We start from the raw sequence: 24,438 nt of genomic DNA on the forward strand, positions 1-24,438 counted from the left end.
TCTGGCAGGTCTCCTTAAAAGAGAGCACTGCCCTGGTGAAATAGAAAGTAATTCTGTAGCCAGAATCTGCCCACCAGTGGATGCAATATCCTCATACACAGAGGATGTGTCTCCAAGAGTTTCTTCCAAGAGAAAACAGCTGTTGTAGTTGGTGATTCATCATTATGCAGATAGCTGGGTAGCTAGTGGATGTTAGGATTGCCTATATCAAATGCCTACTAGGTGGAAAGGTGGCAGAACTCACGACTCACCTAGATATGATTTCAGATAGTGCTGGAAATAAGCCTGCTGTCGTGATACATGTAGATAAGAATGACGTTGCAAATCCTCTCATTTCCAATCAGTCTCAACTGTCATAGTTTTAGGTTTACCCCATATTATTTTATTTTATCTATTCATATTAAATTTTTTAATTTGTGATATTGTAAACTGCCCAAATACATGTGATGGTCGGTATTATCAAGCTATGAATAAACTTGAAACTTGAACTTGAGGTTCTAGAACAGGGGTGTCCAACCTATTGGCTTCCCTGGGCCGCATTGGCCGAAAAAATTTTTTCTGGGGCCGCACAAACACTAACACTAGCCGATGAGCAAAAAAAAAAGGTTGAGCAGGTCCCAAATTTGCAATCACTAATATAGAAGATGTACGTATCTAATAATAAACCTTCATTAAAGGGACACTGTGGAGAGGAACCCAAAAAAACAGTAATACTTACCCTGACTGAGTAATCCTCCACGTGTACCGCTGACAGTGGGAGCAGCCACAGGCTTCCGCATCCCCACTCTGATGAGCAGGGATGTGCGCTCCTGGTTCTCCCATTCACTTCTATTACAACTACGGTGAGCCTCTTCAGAGCGGGGATACTGAATCAGCTGTCAGCAGCGTACATGGAGAATTGTTCAGTCAGGTTAAATATTACTGTTTTTTTTGGGCCTCCCACTTTGACTCTCTAAAAATGAATATCTCCCCTGCTATAGCTAGTAGGGATCCCCAAGCCTCACCAACTGACGGCCACCTCCTCCCCCTCCAACTTCCCAAGTTCTGCAGCTGGCAGCAATATTGCAGAGCTGCTGCCTTCCCTCCACCCTGCCCCCCTTGGCATTCATGCATGCATGAAAGCAGTGACAGCTTGAGGATATTGCCATTGGCTGCAAAGCTTGGAGATTTGGGGTTGCAAAACTGGAGGAAGATGTCTCTTGTTGGCAGAGCTTGGGAATCCCCACTAGCTCAAGTATTTATAAATAGCACTCAGGCAGGGAGAAACTTTGCTGCCCATCCACTAATTTTGGGCTCCAGTCCCTCCCCCAAATCAGCTGTATATGACTACGCCACTGAATACAAAAATAATCGTGATGCACATATCCCAAAGCTAACATATTCCAGTTAATAAATTCAAAATAAAACAATTTTTTTCTACCTTGTCTGGATGTTTTGTTTTTCCATCATCTTGGTCACAGTTTCTCTTTCTGCTTTCTGTCTGTCTTCAACTAATACTCTTTCCAGGGTCTGCTGTCCATTTTTTCTCCTCTTCTCTCGTTCCATTTCCTTCTTATGCCTGTCTCCAATGTATTGATTTTTCCTTTTCAGCTTTCTTAACTTTTTCTTTTCTTTTCTTTTTTGCTTCTGTCCACTCAAATCTTGCCTTCTTTCTCACCCTTCTTTTTTAAATGTTCAGCTACCTCTTAATTCTCTATCTTTTCTCAGTTCCTAACTCTCCCATTTCCCATCTCACTCCTTTCCCAGCCTCCTATTTCCTGCTGTCTACTCCCCATTACCACATTTCTACCACTGTACTCACTGCTCTGTCACTCATCTTGTCATCTCCCTTTTGACCTTATCCATCTGGCTCATCACTTTAAGAATCCCCCTCCATCTCTCCTCTGGTCAGGCTTTATAATTCCCTGTCCTTTTCTTTCCATCTCCTAGTATCTTCTTATCCCAGCTCTCTTCCCTCCTGCCCTCCTATGGGTCCATCTCTGCTCCTCTATCCCCATGGTCCAACATTTTGCTCCCTCTCTTTTCTGTTTTTCTTCTTTCCTCCCCCCTTGATGCTGAACAATGAAATGGAGGGGAAAAAAAGAGAGATGCTGCATCTCTCTGCCTTCCATCCCCAAATCCAAATTCTCTCCCTTTCTCTTTCCAAGTGCCCCCATCTCATCTCTCCCCCTGCCTGCCTGCCTTCCCCAGGTCCACCATTTCTCCCTTTCTCTTCCCAACAGTTCTCCCTTCAAGTATCTCTTTCCCTCTTCCTCCTAGCTTTAGCGCAGCAGAGAGGGAGGTAGGCTGGCTAGCTTCGGGAGACGGGAATGGGACAAAGGCTGGAAGGCAGTGAGTGGGGACATAGGAAGGAGCACTGGGGGCACTAAGGACATGGGAAGGAGACACTGGGGACACTAAGGACATAGGAAGGAGGCACTGAGGGCACTAAGGACATGGGAAGGAGACACTGAGGGCACTAAGGACATGGGAAGGGGCACTAAGGACATAGGAAGGAGGCACTGGGGGCACTAAGGACATGGGAAGGGGCACTAAGGACATAGGAAGGAGGCACTGAGGCACTAAGGACATGGAATGAGGCACTGGGGGCAGTAAGGACATAGGAAGAGGCACTAAGGACTTGCGAAGGAGGCACTGGATTCACTAAGGACATAGGAAGGGCCTCTGGGGGCGCTAAGGACATAGGAAGGAGCACTAAGGACATAGGAAGGAGGCACTGGGGGCAGTAAGGACATAGGAAGGGGCACTAAGGACATAGGAAGGAGCACTAAGGACATAGGAAGGGGCACTAAGGACATAGGAAGGAGGCACTGGGGGCAGTAAGGACATAGGAAGGGGCACTAAGGACATAGGAAGGAGGCACTGGGTGCAGTAAGGACATAGGAAGGGGCACTAAGGACATGGGAGGAGGCACTGGGGGCACTAAGGACATAGGAAAGAGGCACTGGGAGCAGTAAAGACATAGGAAGGAAGGAGGGAGGGAATAGAAGGGGACAATTGTTGGGCCTGATTGCAAAAAGAAAGAAATGCAGCGGCCAAGGAGAGAGAGAGACAGAAAAAAAGAAAGACAGACAGACAGTGGAAAAGGAGAGAGAAAGAAAGACAGACATCTATTCTAGCACCCGTTAATGTAACGGGCTTAAAGACTAGTATATATATAATATCATTCTCTCCAAAATCAGATGAAAAACAGGAAACAGGAATGTAACCTCTCTCTACAATGTAATGTAGATAAATGGTTCGACTCCGAACTGCTACAACTCAAAAGACAATGTAGACGACAAGAGAGAAAATGGAGAAAATCGAACTCGGATCATACAAAATCCGCCTGGAAAAAAATCAACAAACAATACAAATCACAATTAAAGGACAAGAGAAAAGCACACTACACCAACCTAATAGGCACTGAAACCCAAGACACCAAGAAACTATTCCAAATTCTAAAAACCCTAACCGACACCAAACCCTACCTGACCACTAACAATACTACCCCCCCCCCTCAGCCACTCTATTAGCAGAACACTTCCAAAATAAAATTACCAATGCAAGAGCTACCTTCAATGACACCTCTATCCAGCTTAACGAATTCACAATTCTCCCCATAGATAGAGATTCTACTGCAGCAGATAGAATATGGTCTCAATTCCCCAACATACAATGGCCTGAATTCAACAAATACAAAAAATACAGCCATGCATCCTGTGACCTCAACAACTGTCCACCATATCTCCTAAAAACATCCAGCACAAAATTCGGCGCTCTTCTTCTAAACTGGATGCAAATCTCGCTAATAAACGGCCACTACCCTACCAACCTCAGCGAAATCATCATCACCCCGATCCTCAAAGACCCCAAAGGACCGATAGACCAAACAGCCAACTACAGACCCATTACCTCTATTCCACTCTACGTCAAAATAATAGAAGGACTAGTTGCCAAATTCCTCTCCAATTACCTAGAAAACCATAACATACTCCATCCCACACAATCCAGCTTCAGAAACAACTTCAGCACGGAAACACTACTAGGATCTCTCTTGGACACAGCCAGACAACATCTCAGCACAGGAAAAAATATGATGCTCATACAACTAGACCTTACCGCTGCATTCGACTTGGTGGACCATAACATTCTACTACAAATCCTGGATACAATAGGTATCACAGATAAAGTATACACATGGTTTGAAGGAATCCTTAAATCAAGAACTTATAGAGTAAAATCAGACAAACAAAAATCTGAACCTTGGTCAAACCCCTGCGGAGTTCCCCAAGGATCCCCTCTATCCCCGACTCTCTTCAATCTCTATACAGCCTCCCTCAGCTCTCACCTGTACAAACAAGGCATAACCTCCTACAGCTATGCCGATGACATTACCATTCTCATACCCTTCGATCAACCTGAACTCTCCATGACGAACACAATATACCAAACACTAAAATCAATAGCAACCTGGATGAAAGATCACAAACTGAAATTGAACCCAGATAAAACGAAATTCATCCTCCTAGAAAACAACAAAATACCAACCATAACCAACATTGAAATCAACGCAATCAACTACCCCATACAAACCACCCTAAAACTGCTAGGAATAACTATTTAAATTGAATCAGGTTGGGCAGACTGGATGGACCATTCGGGTCTTTATCTGCCGTCATCTACTATGTTACTATGTTACTATTGACAGATGCTGCACCATGCAACCGCAAATCAATAAAACAATACAAAAGTCATTCTTAGTCAAGAGAAACTTAAGACAAGTTCGGAAATTCTTCGAGAAAACTCAATTCCAGCTCATAGTTCAGTCCTTAATACTAGGCCTACTTGACTACTGTAATATCCTCTACCTCCCATGCCCTACAACCATAACAAAACAACTACAAACTATCCAAAACAAAGCACTAAGACTCATCTACTCATTAAAGAAACATGATCACATTACAGAACCATATCTCCAATCGCACTGGCTTCCAATCCCAGCAAGAATATAATTTAAATTCTACTGCCTACTATTTAAGACTTTATACGGAGACAGTCCAAACTACCTGAATAACCGCCTCATCCACAACACTGCAACCAGACATAGGAAAACTCACACCCCATTCTCATACCCCCCAGGTATGAGGTAAAGAGGTGAAACGGAAAAAAAACTATATGATGGCCTCCTGGCCACTCAAGCAGCCAAACTAGACAACCAAATTGCCAATCTACTGACGGCATCCCTCGACTACAAGACTTTTAGAAAAGAAATAAAGACCATACTCTTCAAGAAAACTCTGAAAAAAGAAATAATACCGCAAGTCTCAAACTCCACCTCTCACTAAAGCCAACTACCCCAAACAAATAACCTTACCCATTTCTTACTCTTTTTGAAAATGACCAATTGTTGTAATACATCTTGGATAATTCTTTTGTAATCCGCCTTGAACTGCAAGGTAATGACGGAAAAGAAATCCTTAATGTAATGTAATATAACTTTCCCCATTTACCTGCATGGGCCTCTTTATCTTGTAAATTGCCTTGAACCTGTACTGGATAAGTGCGATTCAAAAATTCTGATTAGATTTTCCAGGGGCAACTTAAAAAGAATACCTTTTTACAGCTGTCATTGTACAAAGCTCTCAAGAACACTTAAAACCGACACTGCAAAATGCCAATGCTATTCCGTTCCTTACCTTGCAACTTTTTCAATACAGCCACCTCCATCTTAAGAACCTGCTTGGGTTGCTGAGCAGATTCCACCTTCAGGGCTACATTCTCTCGGGTCAGAAGATCCATTGCTTCATAAATTTCCCCAAAACCACCACCACCAATCTTCTTCAACTGGGAAAAAAAAAAACCCAAAACAAAAATTGTTATGTTTAAATTGTTTATTACAGCTGTACAACTTACTGTACATGACTAAAGAGCAAAGACAAACTGCCCATAAAGCACAGTTACTTACCATAACAGGTGTTATCCAGGGACAGCAGGCAGATATTCTTACATGTGGATGACATCATCCATGGAGCCCTGGTACGGACAGAATTAAAAGTGTACTGTCACTTTAAGTTTTAAGAAACTTTGCGAGTGCCTTCCCGCCCGACACAGACTCGCAGTAACTCAGTTCTGTAAGCCAGCTAAGAAGCCAACCAGGGGAGGAGGGTGGGTTGTGAGAATATCTGCCTGCTGTCCCTGGATAACACCGTTTCAGTAAGTAATTCTGTTTTATCCCAGGACAAGCAGGCAGCATATTCTCACATGTGGGACTTCCTAGCTTACTACAATGGGATGGAGGGAATGTTGGCCATTAAACGAATAAATTTTAGAATACTGCCTGGCCGAAGTGACAATCCTGTCTGGAAAGGATGTGAACTTGTGAACTGAGGACCAAGTAGCTCCTTTATAGATTTCATCTATGGGAGTGGAATGCAAGAAAGCAACTAAAGCTGCCATAGCTGGGACCTTCTGCTCTTACACAACCCCCAAGCTGCAGCCAAGCCTGAGCACAGTAGAAGGCAGCACAGGCTGCCAACCATGTAGAACAATTTCTCTTGGTTACAGGCCGACCCAACCATTGAGATGTTGTATGTGGCTTAGCCCTTTGAAAGTGATAAGCCACGGCTCGTTTACAATGTAAGGTATGAAGAGCTGTTTCTCCTGGGTGAGAATGAGGCTTGGGAAGAAACCGGAAGCACAAATTATTGATTCCAATGAAATCCTGTGACTATATTCAGTAGGAATTCAGGATGGGAGCAAAGAACTACCATTTACTAGTAGAAAACTTAAAAGGAGTGTCTGACACCAACGTTTGAAGCTCACTCACTCGATTTGCATGAGTGATGGGGATTAAGAAATACCACTGTGAAAGTGAGATAGGCAAGATGAGCAGAAGACAACAGGTAGATATTCTCACATGTGGGGTGACGTCATCCACGGAGCCCCGGTACAGACAGTGAAAAGTGTAGTATCACTTTAAGCTTTAGCAAGCTTTTAGACAGCCCACACCACGCATGCGTGAGTGCCTTCCCGCCTGATGCCAGCTCACGAGGTCATTGGTTCTATGCCCAAGTGAAGAAACTAACCAGGGGAGGTGAGCAGGTTGTGAGAATATCTGCCTGCTAACATAATAGCAGATTTCTAGACCGCATAACCATGAGTTCAATGCAGTTAAGAACATAAGAACATAAGAAGTTGCCTTCGCTGGGTCAGACCAGAAGTCCATCGCACCCAGCAGCCCGCTCCCGCGGCGGCCCATCAGGTCCATGACCTGTAAAGTGATTTTTGTTTAAAACCCTTCATTCCCCTTTTCCCTATTAATCTTCTTAGTCCTATCTCTAGCCCTATCTGTATCCCTCAATCCCCGAGTCCTTCAGGAATTTATCCAATCCCTCCTTGAAACCTCGTAATGTACTCTGTCCTATCACATCCTCCGGAAGCGCATTCCAGGTGTCCACCACCCTCTGAGTGAAAAAGAATTTCCTAGCATTGGTTCTGAACCTGTCCCCTTTCAATTTCTCTGAGTGCCTCCTTGTTCTTGTGGTTCCCAATAGGCTGAAGAATCTGTCCCTCTCCACCTTCTCTATGCCTTTCATGATCTTGAATGTCTCTATCATGTCTCCTCTGAGTCTCCGCTTCTCCAGGGAGAAGAGCCTCAGTCTTTCTAACCTGCCTGCGTATGAAAGGTTTTCCATACCTTTTATCATTTTTGTCGCCCTTCTCTGAACCCTCTCAAGTATCGCCATGTCCTTCTTTAGATACGGTGACCAATATTGGACACAGTACTCCAGGTGCGGGCGCACCATCGCACGATATAGCGGCATGATGACTTCCTTCGTTCTGGTTGCGATACCCTTCTTAATAATACCCAACATTCTGTTTGCTTTCTTTGAGGCTGCTGCGCATTGTGCTGTTGACTTCATTGTTGAATCCACCAGCACACCCAAGTCTTTTTCAAGGTTACTTTCCCCTAGTACTAACCCCCCATTTTGTAGCTGAACATTGGGGTTTTTTTTCCCTATATGCATGACCTTGCATTTTTCTACATTGAAGTTCATCTGCCATTTGTTCGCCCACTCCTCCAGTTTGTTCAGGTCCTTTGTAGGTCTTCACATTCCTCCACGGTTCTAACCCTGCTACAGAGTTTAGTGTCATCCGCAAATTTTATAACTTCACACTTCGTCCCTGTTTCTAGGTCATTTATAAATACATTGAACAGCAGCGGTCCGAGTACCGACCCCTGCGGAATACCGCGGGTGACCCTCCTCCAGTCCGAGTAGTGTCCTTTCACTCCAACCCTTTGCTTCCTGCCTGCCAACCAGTGTTTAACCCATCTGTGTACGTCCCCTTCCACCCCATAGTTCCACAGCTTCCTGAGTAGCTGCTCATGGGGTACCTTGTCAAAGGCCTTCTGGAAATCGAGATAAAAGATGTCTATTGGTTCCCCTTTGTCCATCTGGCTGTTTATCCCTTCAAAGAAGTGCAGTAAGTTCGTTTGGCACGATCTTCCTTAGAGAATGACACGGTGGCGGTTTACCCGCGGCCACCGCATTTTAGCCGCGGGTCACCGCCGAAAACGGGGAAGAAAACTAGCAGTCGCTGCGGCGACGGGGACAAGGCCATTCACCGCCCGCGGGGCGGTGAATGGGTCTTGTCCCCGCAGTGAGGCATGAAGGATCGCGCGGTCCCCGCAGCTCACACCCGCCTGCCCAATCGATTCTAGTGTTTAGCCAGCTCTCTCCCTTCTCCTCACCTTAGTTTGTAGATTTTCTTTTTCGGCGACCCGCACGCTATCAAAGAGCCGCTGCTGCTCAGTTTCGATCTTCTGCTCTGACGCAACCGGAAACAGGAAGTTGCAGCAGAGCAGAAGATTGAACACTGAGCAGCCGCGCGTGTGCGGCTCTTTGGGAAAGCGTGCAGGTCGCTGAAAAAGAAAGCCTGCAAATTAAGGTGAGGAGAAGGGAGAGAACTGGCTAAACACTAGGATCGATTGGGCAGGCGGGTGGGGGCTGCGAGGACCGTGCGATCACCCGTGTTCCCGGCTCAGACTGTAAGGAGGGAGTGAAAGGGAAAAGGATTCTGGGCCAAGGTGATGAAAACGGAAAGAAAAACCCACAGCAGGAAAGAAAGGGAAGGACAGGTAGGTGAGCCAGATGCTAGAAGCAGGGGGGGGGGAAGAAAGAGGGAAAAAAGCTAGATGGGGTTGAAAAGAAGAGACACACTGGTATGGAAGAGGAAGATAGGGGAAATCTGGACACAGGAAGGTAACAGAAAGAGGGGAAATTATGTGCATGGGGCATAGGGACAGAGACAAAAAGGGGACATGCCATGGTGATGGTATATGGACACAGGGGGGGGGCAATGGCAGATACATAGGGGAGATATTAGAAAAGTATATAAAATCGTACCCGTTTGAGGCTTTTATGTATGCAGCGGTGACGGTGACGGGGCGGTGAATGGGGTTGCGGTGACGGGGCGGTGAATGGGGTGGCAGTGGCGGTGACGGGGCGGTGAAGGGAATGACGGTGACGGGGCGGTGCAGAGGATGGTGAGACGGGGACAGGGCGGTGACGGGGACCAATTTTTTCACCGTGTCATTCTCTAATCTTCCTTAGCAGAAGCCATGTTTGCTCGCTTTCATTAGTCCATTTTTTTCTATGTGCTCACAGATGCTGTCTTTTATCAGTGCTTCTACCATCTTGCCCGGAACTGAAGTCAAGCTTACCGGCCTGTAGTTTCCTGGGTCACCTCTCGATCCTTTTTTAAAGATAGGTGTAACATTTGCTATTTTCCAGTCCTTCGGGATCTCCCCAGTTTTCAAGGATAGGTTGCAAACTCGTTGGAGTATTTCCGCTATTTCTTTTAATACCCTTGGGTGGATTCCGTCCGGGCCCAGTGATTTGTCGCTTTTCAGTCTATCTATTTGTTGGAAGACATTCTCATGGCTTACTTCTATTGTCTTCACACTATCCACTTGCGTAAATGCGCTGTCACACAAATCTCTATGCACTGTCGTAGGATTATAAGAGACTAACAGGGGTCTCAAGTGCTCACAGCCAGAGGTCTGAGGTAATTTTCAATGCCACTGGCTGATATCGTGAGCTATCATCGGTCCCGTTTATGATCTCTATACCTATGATTCGTGCATTTATATTTTTTTCTTTATAAATTATTCATAAAATGATAAGTAGGTGGAGGTTGAGCGGACCTCGGCCTGCCAAATTTCCGCCGGATGTGTCGTCAGACGCCGCGGTTAAGCTTTAAATAGGTGTGTTCTTTGAGCCCTGTGTATTCTCCGCTTTCTAAGCTTTGGGCACTCTGAGAGGAAGTTAATTACTCAGAATAATATCTTTCTAGGAGCTCCGCACCTAAGGTTATTATGAGGTTTGGGATAATATTTCTGCTTGGTCCTTAAGCGTCCCTGTGTGCACTTTTACTATATGGGGGTTTAGATAGTTGCCAACACTAAGTTGTTCTCCAAGTATAGAGAAATATATAAATAAAAACAAATGTAAGAAAATAAGAAAATAGGAAAAATAAGAGTAATAATCCTTAAGTATTGAGTGATGGTAAGAATAATAGATATGATAAATTATAGAGAATATCTAAAAGATTATCTAAAAGAGCAGATAGTGTTCCTGAGAGCCAGCGCCTTGCATCCTTGTTTAGCACAAATAGTTATGGGTAAGAGCGTTAGCATTTAGTCTAATTTTTAAGTGAAATAATAAAGATATGGTTTGCTTTTTCTACAGTGGCTGTTGGTGCTTTCCTGATGAAGCCCCTTGTTAATATCTGGGTGCGAAACGGAGATCTTCCGTAGAATAAAATAACAGGAGAAAGAAAAAAAGCTAAGTAATCCTGAATTATATGGAATGGTATAAAATAGCAGGAGAAAGCGAAAAAAAGCTAAGTAATCCTGAATTATATGGAATGGCGAATCATTAAATATCACAGATTTTATGAATAATTTATAAAGAAAAAAATATAAATGCACGAATCATAGGTATAGAGATCATAAACGGGACCGATGATAGCTCACGATATCAGCCAGTGGCTTTGAAAATTACCTCAGACCTCTGGCTGTGAGCACTTGAGACCCCTGTTAGTCTCTTATAATCCTACGACAGTGCATAGAGATTTGTGTGACAGCGCATTTACGCAAGTGGATAGTGTGATTCACAAAATTTAACTTAGTGATTACTTCTATTGTTGACAGTTTTTCTTCTTGGTCTCCATCGAAGATCTCTTCGGGTTCTGGAACATTGGATATGTCCTCGTTTGTGAAGACTGACGAGAAGAACTTGTTTAACCTATCCGCTACCTCTTTTTCCTCTTTTACCACTCCCTTTCTGTCTCCATCATCCAATGGTCCTACTTCCTCCCTCGTCGGCTGCTTCCCTTTAAAGTATCTGAAGAACGATTTGAAATTTCTTGCTTCCCTGGCCAGTCTCTCTTCGTATTCTCTTTTCGCTCTCCTGACTATTCGGTGACATTTTTTTTTGTGTTTCCTGTGTTCCATCCAGTTTTCCCCAGTTTGGTTCTTTTTCCATTTTCGGAATTATTTTTTCTTGTTTCCTATCGCCTTCTTCACTTCATTGGTTATCCATACCGGGTCTTTTGTTTGATTTTTTTTGCACCCTTTTCTAAAACTGGGGATGTACAGATTCTGTACTTCTTGCACCGTGTCCTTGAATAGGGACCAGGCTTTCTCCACGGTCTCTGTTTTTCTCGAGCTGTTTCTGCGTTTCTTTCTCACCATTGCTCTCATAGCGTCATAGTTCCCTTTCTTGAAGTTGAGCGTTGCCGCTGTGGTTCTCTTCCCTTTTGATGATCCTATTTCTTTTTTTTTATTATTATTATTTATTTATTGAAATTTTACATAATTCACAAGAATATTCCTCTTGTAGAAGTAAAACAGAAAAGAAACAAATTAAACAAACTCACATTTACTGCTATCAGGAAAAATTCAATCTTTCTTAGACCACTAACTCAGGAGAGGGAGGAAATGAATATATTGAAGAGATAACAAGCATAAGTAATAACTATAATCTTGAAAGGCTTAACAGTCTTTAACTCTCTCTTTTCTTCCTACTCTTAAACATTCCGGGTAGCAAGATTCTTTAAATCTAAAAAGGTGCGTAGCTGTTCTGGTGCATAGTAGACATATTTAACACCTTGATATTTAATCAAACATTTGAATGGATATGTTAATAAGAATGTCGCTCCAAGGGTCAAAGTCTTTACTCTCATTGCTAAGAATAATTTTCTTCGCTCCTGTGTTGTTCTCGTGACGTCTGGAAAAAATCCATACTTTCTTTCCCAGAAACATTTGTTGAGGATTTCGGAAATATAAATGCATAATTGCATTTATATCTTGTTCAAAGACAAAAGATATGAACATTGTGGTCCTCTCTGTGGATTCGGAAAGAGTGGTTTCTAATAGTTCAGTAACATTTAGAGTGTCTATTGTCAAACGTTCTTCTGCACCTGGGTCGGTTCCTTCAATTTTCTTTTTCGGCAAATAATAAATTCTATTAAGTGGAGGTATATGTTCAGGGGAAAACTTTAATACTTCAATTAAATACCTTTTCCATATGTCAATAGTTGTAACCCCCAATATCTTCGGAAAGTTCAACAGACGCAAATTCAATCTTCGGTTGTAATTTTCTATTTGTTCAATTTTTTTACTCAAAATTGTTCTTTCCTTTATCAAATTATTAGTTATAGCTTGAATATTTACCACATTGTCCTTAACTTCTTTTATCTCCGTTGAAAATTCACCTTTAGTTTTCTCCAAGGATTTCCCCAAAGCGTCCACGGTACTTACAGGGTTGTCAATTCACGTGAAGATCTGGCTACCTGGTTGTTTAACCTCTCGAGAGAGTCCCAAATCTTCTCGAGGGTAATCGCCTCCGACTTAGCTGTTTCAGAGCCAGTAACAATACTGGCTCTTACTTCTCCCTGTTCTCCTCCTATTCTCGCGAATCCGAGCCCCTGATACGGGGTCTCCCCAGCGTTCACTTCCGCAGAGGAAGCCTCCATTCGGGCCGCGAGTTGAGCAGGGTGCGGGGGCAGAGCAGGCTCTGGAGGGGAAGAGAGAAACCTCCTGCCCGAAATCTCCAGCCGCTCTTCCAGCCAGAGAAAGCCCGAGTCTACCTCCCGGAGTATCGGGGCCAAAAGAAGCCGCGGCAAAGTCCAGGATGGAACGTTGAACAGGGGTAGATGTCCAGGCCACAGAGACACTACCCTTCCGTTTTGAGTGAGGCATCACAAGGTAGGAGAAAGAAAATTTCCTGGACCGTTGGTGTAATCGCAGGCTTCACGCTGCCGCCATCTTAACTCCTCCCCCTCATATGCTGATGATCCTATTTCTAATTTGTACTGGATCATGTTGTGGTTGCTGTTTCCTACTGGACCTACTACCTCCACTTCCTTTGCTGGTCCCCCTAACCCGCTGAGGATTAAGTCGAGAGTGGCATTCCCTCTCGTTGGTTCCTTAACGAACTGTTCCATGAAGCAGTCCCTCACAGCCTCCAGGAATTCTGTTTCCCTCGCACAGTTTGAGTTTCCAATACCCCAGTCTATCCCGGGGAATTTAAAGTCCCCCATTACCATCATGTTTCCGTTCTTGCATTCTCGCCTCAATTCTGCTTCCAGCTCTTTATCGTTTGTTTCTGTTTGTCCAGGTGGGCGATAGTACAGTCCCAATTTATGTCAAAACCATTTCTTCCTGGTAATTTAACCCATAATGATTCCAGTCCTTCCGCCTTCGGAAATACAGGAATGATGTAATATACAGAAAGGCTAATTCAGGGCATGAGATTTTCTACTATTCTTGTGTACCACAATAACAAATCTGTCGGCAAGGTATAATGGGGTGACACGAAAGGCATCTTTATAATATATCCACACTAAATAAAGGCTGTTGTCTTAAATCTTGGAACTAAACCAATAGCTTCTATAACTTTTCCAAGAATATAATTCTTCCAATTACTAATATTTCATTTCAGACATTCATATATTAATACACTTTTTTTCTTCTTTACTTCTTTTGGACCTCAGAAACACCCTCCTCCAACCGTTATTTTCATTTTTTGAAACGGGGAGCTTCACAGGTGTATTTCTCCTCACTGGTTTTATCAATATAAACTTTTTTTTTTAACTTTTTTAATTTTTTCTAAATTTAAGTATGTACTTATCTTTTTTACTAGTGCAGCAGTAGGACCCGACATGTTTCGCATCCGCTTCGTCAGGGATCCATACTGTGTGTAAAACAATACATTGTCAATACTAGTGTACATAACTATTGTCCTACTATGAAATCACATATCAAAACTTCCCAATCATATCTACTTACCAAGCCGCTAACATGCACCCCGCTCAAAATTTAAATCGCAAAGATGGCAGCGGCGTCTTCAATGACTTTATTTAAAGAGCTTATCACATAAGACCAACCCCCTTACGTCCTCTCCTCAACCTATCAGATTATATTTCAGACTTAAAGGGGAACCCCTCAACCCGCACCGGGTCAGTTCAAAATAGCGTTTGCCATTCTATTTCCATGTTTAAACCCCAAGGGTCCACCGTGTTGAGCCGGTGGATCCATCGTTGTTCTTTTACGTTTAAAGCTGCCTCATTGTTATGTACACTAGTATTGACAATGTATTGTTTTACACACAGTATGGATCCCTGACGAAGCAGATGCGAAACATGTCGGGTCCTACCGCTGCACTAGTAAAAAAGATAAGTACATACTTAAGTTTAGAAAAAATAAAAAAAGTTTCAAAAAAAAGTTTATATTGATAAAACCAGTAAGGACCAGTGAGGAGAAATACACCTGTGAAGCTCCCCGTTTCAAAAAATGAAAATAACGGTTGGAGGAGGGTGTTTCTGAGGTCCAAAAGAAGTAAAAAAGTGTATTAATATATGAATGTCTGAAATGAAATATTAGTAATTGGAAGAATTATATTCTTGGAAATGTTATAGAAGCTATATCTTTATAATATAAGCATCCTAACTTAAAGATCACTTGGGCCTTGACCGGAAAGCCAATGCAGCTCACGATAATAGGGGGTTATGTGTTCACATTTCCTCAGACCATAAATCATTCTTACTGCTGTATTCTGAACCAAGGTCAATCTAGCCAAATTTTTCTTAGTACTCGTCAGGTACACAATATTGCAATAGTCCAGTAGATTCAACAGTAGTTTCTGAACTAGAATTGTAAAAACAGCAGCAACAAAGTTCATGATCTGCAAGCCCTGATATTAGAGGCAGATCTAGATATTGTTGCTATCACAGAGACATGGTTCAGTGAATCACATGGATGGGATGCAAACATACCGGGATATAATCTTTTTAGGAAGGACAGAGATGGTCATAAAGGTGGAGGAGTAGCTCTCTATGTAAAGATCAATATCCAAGCGACCGAAATGCAAGGGACCTGGGGAGAGGAAGAAGCGATATGGATTGCTCTGAAAAGAGAAGATGGAACTTCTATCTACGTGGGTGTAGTCTACAGACCTCCGACTCAATCGCAGCAAATTGATAAGGATCTGATTGTGGATATCCAAAAGTTTGGAAGGAAAGAGGAGGTTCTGCTGTTGGGAGATTTCAACCTGCCGGATGCGGACTGGAATGTTCCGTCTGCGGAATCGGAAAGAAGTAGGGAGATTGTGGATGCCTTTCAAGAGGCTCTGCTCAGACAAATGGTGACGGAACCCACAAGGGAAAAAGCGATATTGGATCTGGTCCTCACAAATGGAGAGAGTATCTCTAATGTTCGAGTGGGTGCTCACCTGGGTAGTAGCGATCATCAAACGGTTTGGTTTGATATAACGGCTAAAGTGGAGAGCGGCCGCACGATACTTAAAGTCCTAGATTTCAAACGTACGGACTTTAATGCAATGGGAAAGTACCTGAAGAAAGAGCTGTTAGGATGGGAGGACATAAGAGAAGTGGAAAGACAGTGGTCTAAGCTGAAAGGAGCGATAAAAATGGCTACGGACCTTTATGTGAAGAAAATCAATAAAAACAAGAGAAAAAGGAAGCCGATATGGTTCTCCAACCTAGTGGCTGAGAAAATAAAGGCGAAAGAGTTGGCGTTCATGAAATATAAAAAAACCCAAGAAGAGGAGAGCAGAAAGGACTACAGGGTGAAATTGAAAGAAGCCAAGAGAGAAATACGTTTGGCGAAGGCACAGGCGGAAGAACAAATGGCTAAAAATGTAAAAAAGGGAGATAAAAATTTTTTCAGATATATTAGTGAAAGGAGGAAGATAAAAAATGGAATTGCTAGGCTAAAAGATGCTGGGAACAAATATGTGGAGAGTGATGAGGAGAAAGCAAATGTGCTAAACAAATACTTCTGTTCTGTGTTCACAGAAGAAAATCCTGGAGAAGGACCGAGATTGTCCGGCAAAGTTACACGAGAAAATGGAGTAGATTCTGCGCCGTTCACGGAGGAGGGTGTTTATGAGCAACTTGAAAAACTGAAGGTGGACAAAGCGATGGGACCAGACGGGATCCATCCCAGGATACTAAGGGAACTCAGAGAGGTTCTGGCGAGTCCTATTAAAGACTTGTTCAACAAATCTCTGGAGATGGGAGTGATTCCTGGGGATTGGAGGAGAGCGGATGTGGTCCCTATTCATAAAAGTGGTCACAAGGATGAAGCAGGAAACTACAGGCCGGTGAGCCTCACTTCAGTTGTTGGAAAAATAATGGAAGTGTTGCTGAAAGAAAGGATAGTATATTTTCTTGAATCTAATGGGTTACAGGATCCGAGGCAACATGGCTTTACAAAAGGTAAATCGTGCCAAACGAACCTGATTGAATTTTTTGATTGGGTGACCAGAGAGCTGGATCGAGGACATATGCTAGATGTAATTTACTTGGATTTCAGCAAAGCCTTTGATACAGTTCCTCATAGGAGGCTGTTGAACAAACTTGAAGGGCTGAAGTTAGGACCCAAAGTGGTGAACTGGGTCAGAAACTGGCTGTCGGACAGACGCCAGAGGGTGGTGGTTAATGGAAGTCGCTCGAAGGAAGGAAAGGTGACTAGTGGAGTCCCTCAGGGTTCGGTGCTGGGGCCAATCCTGTTCAATATGTATGTAAGTGACATTGCTGAAGGGTTAGAAGGAAAAGTGTGCCTTTTTGCAGATGATACCAAGATTTGTAACAGAGTAGACACCGTAGAGGGAGTGGAAAATATGAAAAAGGATCTGCAAAAGTTAGAGGAATGGTCTAATGCCTGGCAACTAAAATTCAATGCAAAGAAATGCAGAGTAATGCATTTGGGGATTAATAATAGGAAGGAACCGTATATGCTGGGAGGAGAGAAGCTGATATGCACGGACGGGGAGAGGGACCTTGGGGTGATAGTGTCCAAAGATCTAAAGGCGAAAAAACAGTGTGACAAGGCAGTGGCTGCTGCCAGAAGGATTCTGGGCTGTATAAAGAGAGGCGTAGTCAGTAGAAGGAAGAAGGTGTTGATGCCCCTGTACAGGTCATTGGTGAGGCCCCACTTGGAGTATTGTGTTCAGTTTTGGAGACCGTATTTGGCGAAAGACGTAAGAAGACTTGAGGCGGTCCAGAGGAGGGCGACGAAAATGATAGGAGGCTTGCGCCAGAAGACGTATGAGGAGAGACTGGAAGCCCTGAATATGTATACCCTAGAGGAAAGGAGAGACAGGGGAGATATGATTCAGACGTTCAAATACTTAAAGGGTATTAACGTAGAACAAAATCTTTTCCAGAGAAAGGAAAATGGTAAAACCAGAGGACATAATTTGAGGTTGAGGGGTGGTAGATTCAGGGGCAATGTTAGGAAATTCTACTTTACGGAGAGGGTGGTGGATGCCTGGAATGCGCTCCCGAGAGAGATGGTGGAGAGTAAAACTGTGACTGAGTTCAAAGAAGCGTGGGATGAACACAGAAGATTTAGAATCAGAAAATAATATTAAAGATTGAGGGGTGGTAGATTCAGGGGCAATGTTAGGAAATTCTACTTTACGGAGAGGGTGGTGGATGCCTGGAATGCGCTCCCGAGAGAGATGGTGGAGAGTAAAACTGTGACTGAGTTCAAAGAAGCGTGGGATGAACACAGAAGATTTAGAATCAGAAAATAATATTAAAGATTGAACTAGGCCAGTTACTGGGCAGACTTGTACGGTCTGTGTCTGTGCATGGCCGTTTGGAGGAGGATGGGCAGGGGAGGGCTTCAATGGCTGGGAGGGTGTAGATGGGCTGGAGTAAGTCTTAACAGAGATTTCGGCAGTTGGAACCCAAGCACAGTACCGGGAAAAGCTTTGGATTCTCGCCCAGAAATAGCTAAGAAGAAAAAAAAAAAAAAATTTAAATTGAATCAGGTTGGGCAGACTGGATGGACCATTCGGGTCTTTATCTGCCGTCATCTACTATGTTACTATTAAAATAAGATCTGATGGTACGTAGTTTTCATAAAGTATACTATCCCTTTTGAACCACTGCACCAATCTGATTTTTCATGGTCAAGCACTGATTAAGAACTCCCAGGATTTTGATTGTAGGGCTTATTGTATAAGACATTGAATTGATCTTAATTATTGGTTCAAAAATGATCTTTTGTGATCAGGTTTTCAGGTTTAATTAAAAATTTTGATATACCGTCTTATCAAAATTCAAAGCGGTTTTACATAATATAAAAACAAAAAATAAAAAGGGCATGAGTTAAAAACAAATTACAATTAATATTACAAACAATCAAACGCACAGACAAACATTAACATACCGATAGAAAATGGAGAAGGGTAAAAATACATTTGTATAATGAGAAAGAGAGGGAGAAGGATCAAAACAAAAGGGAGGGGAACAAAAAAATAAATAGTCTGGTACTTTGTAAAATAGTTTAAAATTATTAAAAAATGGCAAGGAACAAGTTTCCATTGCCGTCCTTAAAAGGACTGTTATACTCCAAATGCGTCTTTAAAAAGAAAGGCCTTCAAGTTACTTTTAAATTTATCAAGTGATGAAATTTCTCTTATATAATTTGGTGTTGAGTTCCATATGGTAGGGGCCGTAACAGAGAAGATATTAATGCGCATAGTGTTAATATGTCTTAAAGAGGGAATGGATAGCAGGTTTTGATTAGATGAACGTAATGTACAATGGAGGGTGTGGGGAATTAATAACCTGTTGATGAAATCAGGTTGGCCGGAAGTTATAGTCTTATATGTCAGTAACATTATTTTATAGGAAATTCAATGACCTAAGGGAAGCCAATGGGCGTTGATCAAAAGAGGTGTGACATGATCAAATTTTTGAGCTTTTGAAATAATTTTAATGGCAGTATTTTGAATAATTTGAAGACGTTTTATTTCTTTCTTAGTGATTCCTTTATATAATGCATTGCTGTAGTCTAAACATGAAATGACACGCGAATGAATAAGAGTATTTAATGAAGATTGATCTAATAAAGTGGCGAGTGATCTAATCATTCGGAGGCGGTAGAAACATTTCTTGACTACTGAACTTATTTGTTCATGGAACGAGAATTTTCCATCGAAGATAACACCAAGAAGTTTAATAGAAGTAACTATCTGAACAGGAACTGATTTTATTATTATAGGGTGATGACACCAGGAAGAATTTTGTTTTTTTCCTGGTTTAATTTCAGTTTGAATTCCTACATCCAGGATTCCAATGTGTTTAGTACAGACTCAATAAGCTGGGTACTGTTGGATTGCATTTTACGACATGGGATGACTATTGTGATATCATCAGCATAGCTGAACAACCTCAGACCCAGGTTGCTCATCCAATGGCCTAGTGAAAGAAGATACACATTAAAAAGTGTAGGAGAAAGTGGGGAGCTTGTCTCTGATCGCTTTCTTCACCTCTACAGTGAGCCACGCCGGTTCCTTGTTCTTTTCCCTCTTGGAACCCTTGTTGACACGCGATTAACTTGTTCTATTGATCACTCTCTCCTCAAAAATGGATTTCCTGTCCTATTCACCCTCTTTCTTCCTCCCCTCTTAAAGTACCTTTGCTTAATCTTTGTAAACCGCATAGAACTTCACAGTATTGCGGTATATAAGCTGTTATTATTATTATTAAATTTAACCTGATAAAGTCTTGATTCAAGGAATCCTTTAAACCAGGGGCGTCCAACCTTTTGGCTTTACTGTGCTGCATTGGCCAAAAAAATTTTTTCTGGGGCCGCACAAACACTAACACTAGCCGATGAGCAAAAAAAAAGGTTGAGCAGGTCCCAAATTTGCAATCACTAATATAGAAGATGTACGTATCTAATAATAAACCTTCATTAAAGGGACACTGTGGAGAGGAACCCAAAAAAGCAGTAATGCTTACCCTGACTGAGTAATCCTCCACGTGTACCGCTGACAGTGGGAGCAGCCACAGGCTTCCGCATCCCCACTCTGATGAGCAGGGATGTGCGCTCCTGGTTCTCCCATTCACTTCTATTACAACTACGGTGAGCCTCTTCAGAGAGTGGATACTGAATCAGCTGTCAGCAGCGCACGTGGAGGATCGTTTAATCAGGGTAAATATTACAGCTTTTTTGGGCCTCCCACTTTGAACTTAGGCTCCCTCAAAATGAATATCTCCCCTGCTGTAGCTAGTAGGGATCTCCAAGTCTCACCAACTGACAGCCACCTCTTCCCCCTCCAACTTCCCAAGTTCTGCAGCTGGCAGCAATATTGCAGAGCTGCTGCATTCGGGCAGCTTGAGGATATTGCCATTGGCTGCAAAGCTTGGAGATTTGGGGTTGCAAAACTGGAGGAAGATGTCTCTTGTTGGCAGAGCTTGGGAATCCCCACTAGCTCAAGTATTTATAAATAGCACTCAGGCAGGGAGAAACTTTGCTGCCCATCCACTAATTTTGGGCTCCAGTCCCTCCCCCAAATCAGCTGTATATGACTACGCCACTGAATACAAAAATAATCGTGATGCACATATCCCAAAGCTAACATATTCCAGTTAATAAATTCAAAATAAAACAATTTTTTTCTACCTTGTCTGGATGTTTTGTTTTTCCATCATCTTGGTCACAGTTTCTCTTTCTGCTTTCTGTCTGTCTTCAACTAATACTCTTTCCAGGGTCTGCTGTCCATTTTTTCTCCTCTTCTCTCGTTCCATTTCCTTCTTATGCCTGTCTCCAATGTATTGATTTTTCCTTTTCAGCTTTCTTAACTTTTTCTTTTCTTTTCTTTTTTGCTTCTGTCCACTCAAATCTTGCCTTCTTTCTCACCCTTCTTTTTTAAATGTTCAGCTACCTCTTAATTCTCCATCTTCTCTCAGTTCCTAACTCTCCCATTTCCCATCTCACTCCTTTCCCAGCCTCCTATTTCCTGCTGTCTACTCCCCATTACCACATTTCTACCACTGTACTCACTGCTCTGTCACTCATCTTGTCATCTCCCTTTTGACCTTATCCATCTGGCTCATCACTTTAAGAATCCCCCTCCATCTCTCCTCTGGTCAGGCTTTATAATTCCCTGTCCTTTTCTTTCCATCTCCTAGTATCTTCTTATCCCAGCTCTCTTCCCTCCTGCCCTCCTATGGGTCCATCTCTGCTCCTCTATCCCCATGGTCCAACATTTTGCTCCCTCTCTTTTCTGTTTTTCTTCTTTCCTCCCCCCTTGATGCTGAAAAATGAAATGGAAGGGAAAAAAGAGAGATGCTGCATCTCTCTGCCTTGCATTCACAGGCCTAACATTTCTCCCTTCCATCCTCAAATTCAACTTCTCTCCCTTTCTCTTTCCAAGTGCCCCCATCCCATCTCTCCCCCTGCCTGCCTGCCTTCCCCAGGTCCACCATTTCTCCCTTTCTTTTCCCAACAGTTCTCCCTTCAAGTATCTCTTTCCCTCTTCCTCCATACCACCCCAGGTCCAACTTTTCTCTCTTCAGACTATTGCCCACCATCTCTCTGTCCTGTTTCTGGCCATATTCTCTCTGTCATCTGTTTCTGGCCCTATAAGCTTTCTCTCCACATCCAATCTAGCACTTCTTTTAATACTTTTGAACAAAAGGGGGCGGAGCCAATGGCGCGAAGGCGCTCGCCTTAGCGAGAGCGCCTTTGCGAAGGGCCTCAAGAAGGGCCAAGTCACTACACCCAAGAGCACAGGGAAGGACTGAAAGGTAAAGAAGCGGCAAGCACAGAAGGTAAAAATAAGCAGGAGCAGAAGGGACGAACACATTCAAGCAGCAGTAAGGTAAGGAAGAGAAAGGACAGCACACACAAGAAGGCATCAAGGCAAAAAGCAGATATAGAAGGAACAACCACACACAAGCAAAAGTTAGGCAAGGTTGTGCAAAGGCAGCAGGCACAGAAGGAACACATAAACTTAACTGTTTTCTTAAAGTAGTAACCCCGATGGAAGCAGAAGGTAACCAGAAGATGAGCTTTCCAGTATTCTGCACGGACTGTCATATGTATGACTACCTCCCCTCGGGGAGACAGTCATACGTATGCAGTCGGTGTCAGGAGCTGAAAAGCTTGAGGAAAGAAGTCAAGCGACTTGAGGACAAGATAAAGGAGCTAGAAGGAATGTACACCACAGAGGACCCTACCAGGGTATTTGAAGACTTCAAGAGTGAGAGACACATCGAGAAGGAAGTCAGGGAACTCGAGGAATTCATTGAGGAAGCATACAGGAGGAGGGTGGAAGAGAACGAACTACAGAGGAGAGATGAAGTTACACCAACACCAACTTGGAAGGGGGAGCAAGAAGCAGGTGAACTCATAGAAGACACCCACAGAAGAATACCACACGAGGGGGAAGAATTGGCTAGTCGATGCCCAGAAGAAGAGAGAGTGAAGCACGCTGAGGACATTGACCTGAGACCGAAACAAAAATTGAAGAAGGGAAAGTCAACGATCCTGGTGGGAGACTCGATACTGAGGCATGTGGACAGCCACATAGCAGGAGGGAGAGAGGATCGACTGGTGACCTGCCTCCCAGGAGCGAGAACCAAGGACATCGTGGACAAAATTGGGATGATCCTGGATGGAGCGGAGACGGAAGAGACCGCAGTAATGATCCACATTGGGACGAATGATGTCAGCAGGAGAGACTACAGAAGAGGCACGCTGATAGAACAGTTCAAGATTCTGGGAAGGAAGCTGAAGATGAGGGCCCAGAAGATAGTATTCTCAGAGATCCTACCGGTACCGAGGGCAGATGTGAAAAGGCAGGAAGAACTACAATCAATAAATGCGTGGATGAGGAGATGGTGTGAGAAAGAAGGATTCCTCTTCGTGAGAAACTGGACAATGTTCTGGGGCAAGAGCAAGCTCTACAGGAGAGATGGACTGCACCTGAGCCCGGCGGGAACAAGACTTCTAGCAAACAACGTCAAGAGAGGAATAGAACAGGCTTTAAACTAAGAGAAAGGGGAAAGCCGACAGTCGACCTAGCGTCGATGATTCGGAAGAAGGTATCCCGTGAAGATACTGAGGGGAAAAAAGGCAGGGAAGAAACAAGAGACAAATTACAGGAGTCAACTAACCCAGAAGAGGTTAGAAAGATTGTAGCAAAAGAGAAGACACCAAAGACCGAAGCACAGGGAAAAGAAATGAAGACGACAAAATGCCAGGATCTAAACTGCATATATACTAATGCAAGGAGTTTAAGAAACAAAATGGGGGAGCTAGAAGCCATGGCCAATGCAGAGGACATAGACATCATTGGAATCTCTGAAACGTGGTGGAATGAGGAAAACAAATGGGATACAGCACTGCCGGGGTACAAGCTCTATCGCCGGGATAGGTCAGGTCAGAAAGGAGGAGGAATAGCCCTATACGTAAAAGAAAGCATACAATCGACAAGAATGGACACAGCGGAGATGATCAACAAACTGGAATCGCTATGGGTTAAAATACCGGGTAGGAAAGGGCATGAAATAAAGATGGGCCTATACTATCGTCCACCCAGGCAAACCGGAGATAGCGATAAAGAAATGGATGCCGAGATGAAGCGAGAATGCAAAAGCGGTTACACAGTTGTTATGGGAGACTTCAACTATCCTGGGATAGACTGGAGTCTTGGAAGCTCAAGATGCGCTAGGGAGACAGAATTCCTGGAGGCTATACAAGATTGCTTCATGGAGCAGCTTGTTAGAGAACCGACGAGAGGAAATGCCACTCTGGATTTAATCCTAAATGGACTAAGTGGACCTGCAAAGGAAGTGGAAGTAGTGGGACCGTTGGGAAACAGTGATCATAATATGATCAAGTTCAAGGTTGAAGTAGGCATACCGAACGGAAAGAGAACCATAGCGACATCTTTCAACTTCAGGAAAGGAAACTATGAAGCAATGAGGGAAATGGTAAGGAAGAAACTTAGGAACACTTCCAAAAAATGGCAAACAGTAGAACATGCCTGGTCTTTTTTCAAAGACACAGTGAGCGAGGCACAAAATCTGCACATCCCCAGATTCAGAAAGGGGTGCAAA

General features: G+C 43.3%; 1 protein-coding gene across 1 annotated transcript in view; it reads right to left on the reverse strand.

Annotated features, from left to right (window-relative positions):
• The window catches only part of TTBK1 (tau tubulin kinase 1), a 542,632-nt gene that overhangs the window by 482,971 nt on the left and 35,223 nt on the right, over positions 1-24,438 (reverse strand). The window contains exon 2 of the mRNA XM_033936268.1: positions 5,679-5,826. Coding sequence (XP_033792159.1) covers positions 5,679-5,826 — 148 coding nt within the window. The remainder of the gene's footprint in view (positions 1-5,678; positions 5,827-24,438) is intronic.

The sequence above is a fragment of the Geotrypetes seraphini genome, chromosome 3 (genome assembly GCF_902459505.1).
Source record: "Geotrypetes seraphini chromosome 3, aGeoSer1.1, whole genome shotgun sequence".
Lineage (NCBI taxonomy): Eukaryota > Metazoa > Chordata > Amphibia > Gymnophiona > Dermophiidae > Geotrypetes > Geotrypetes seraphini.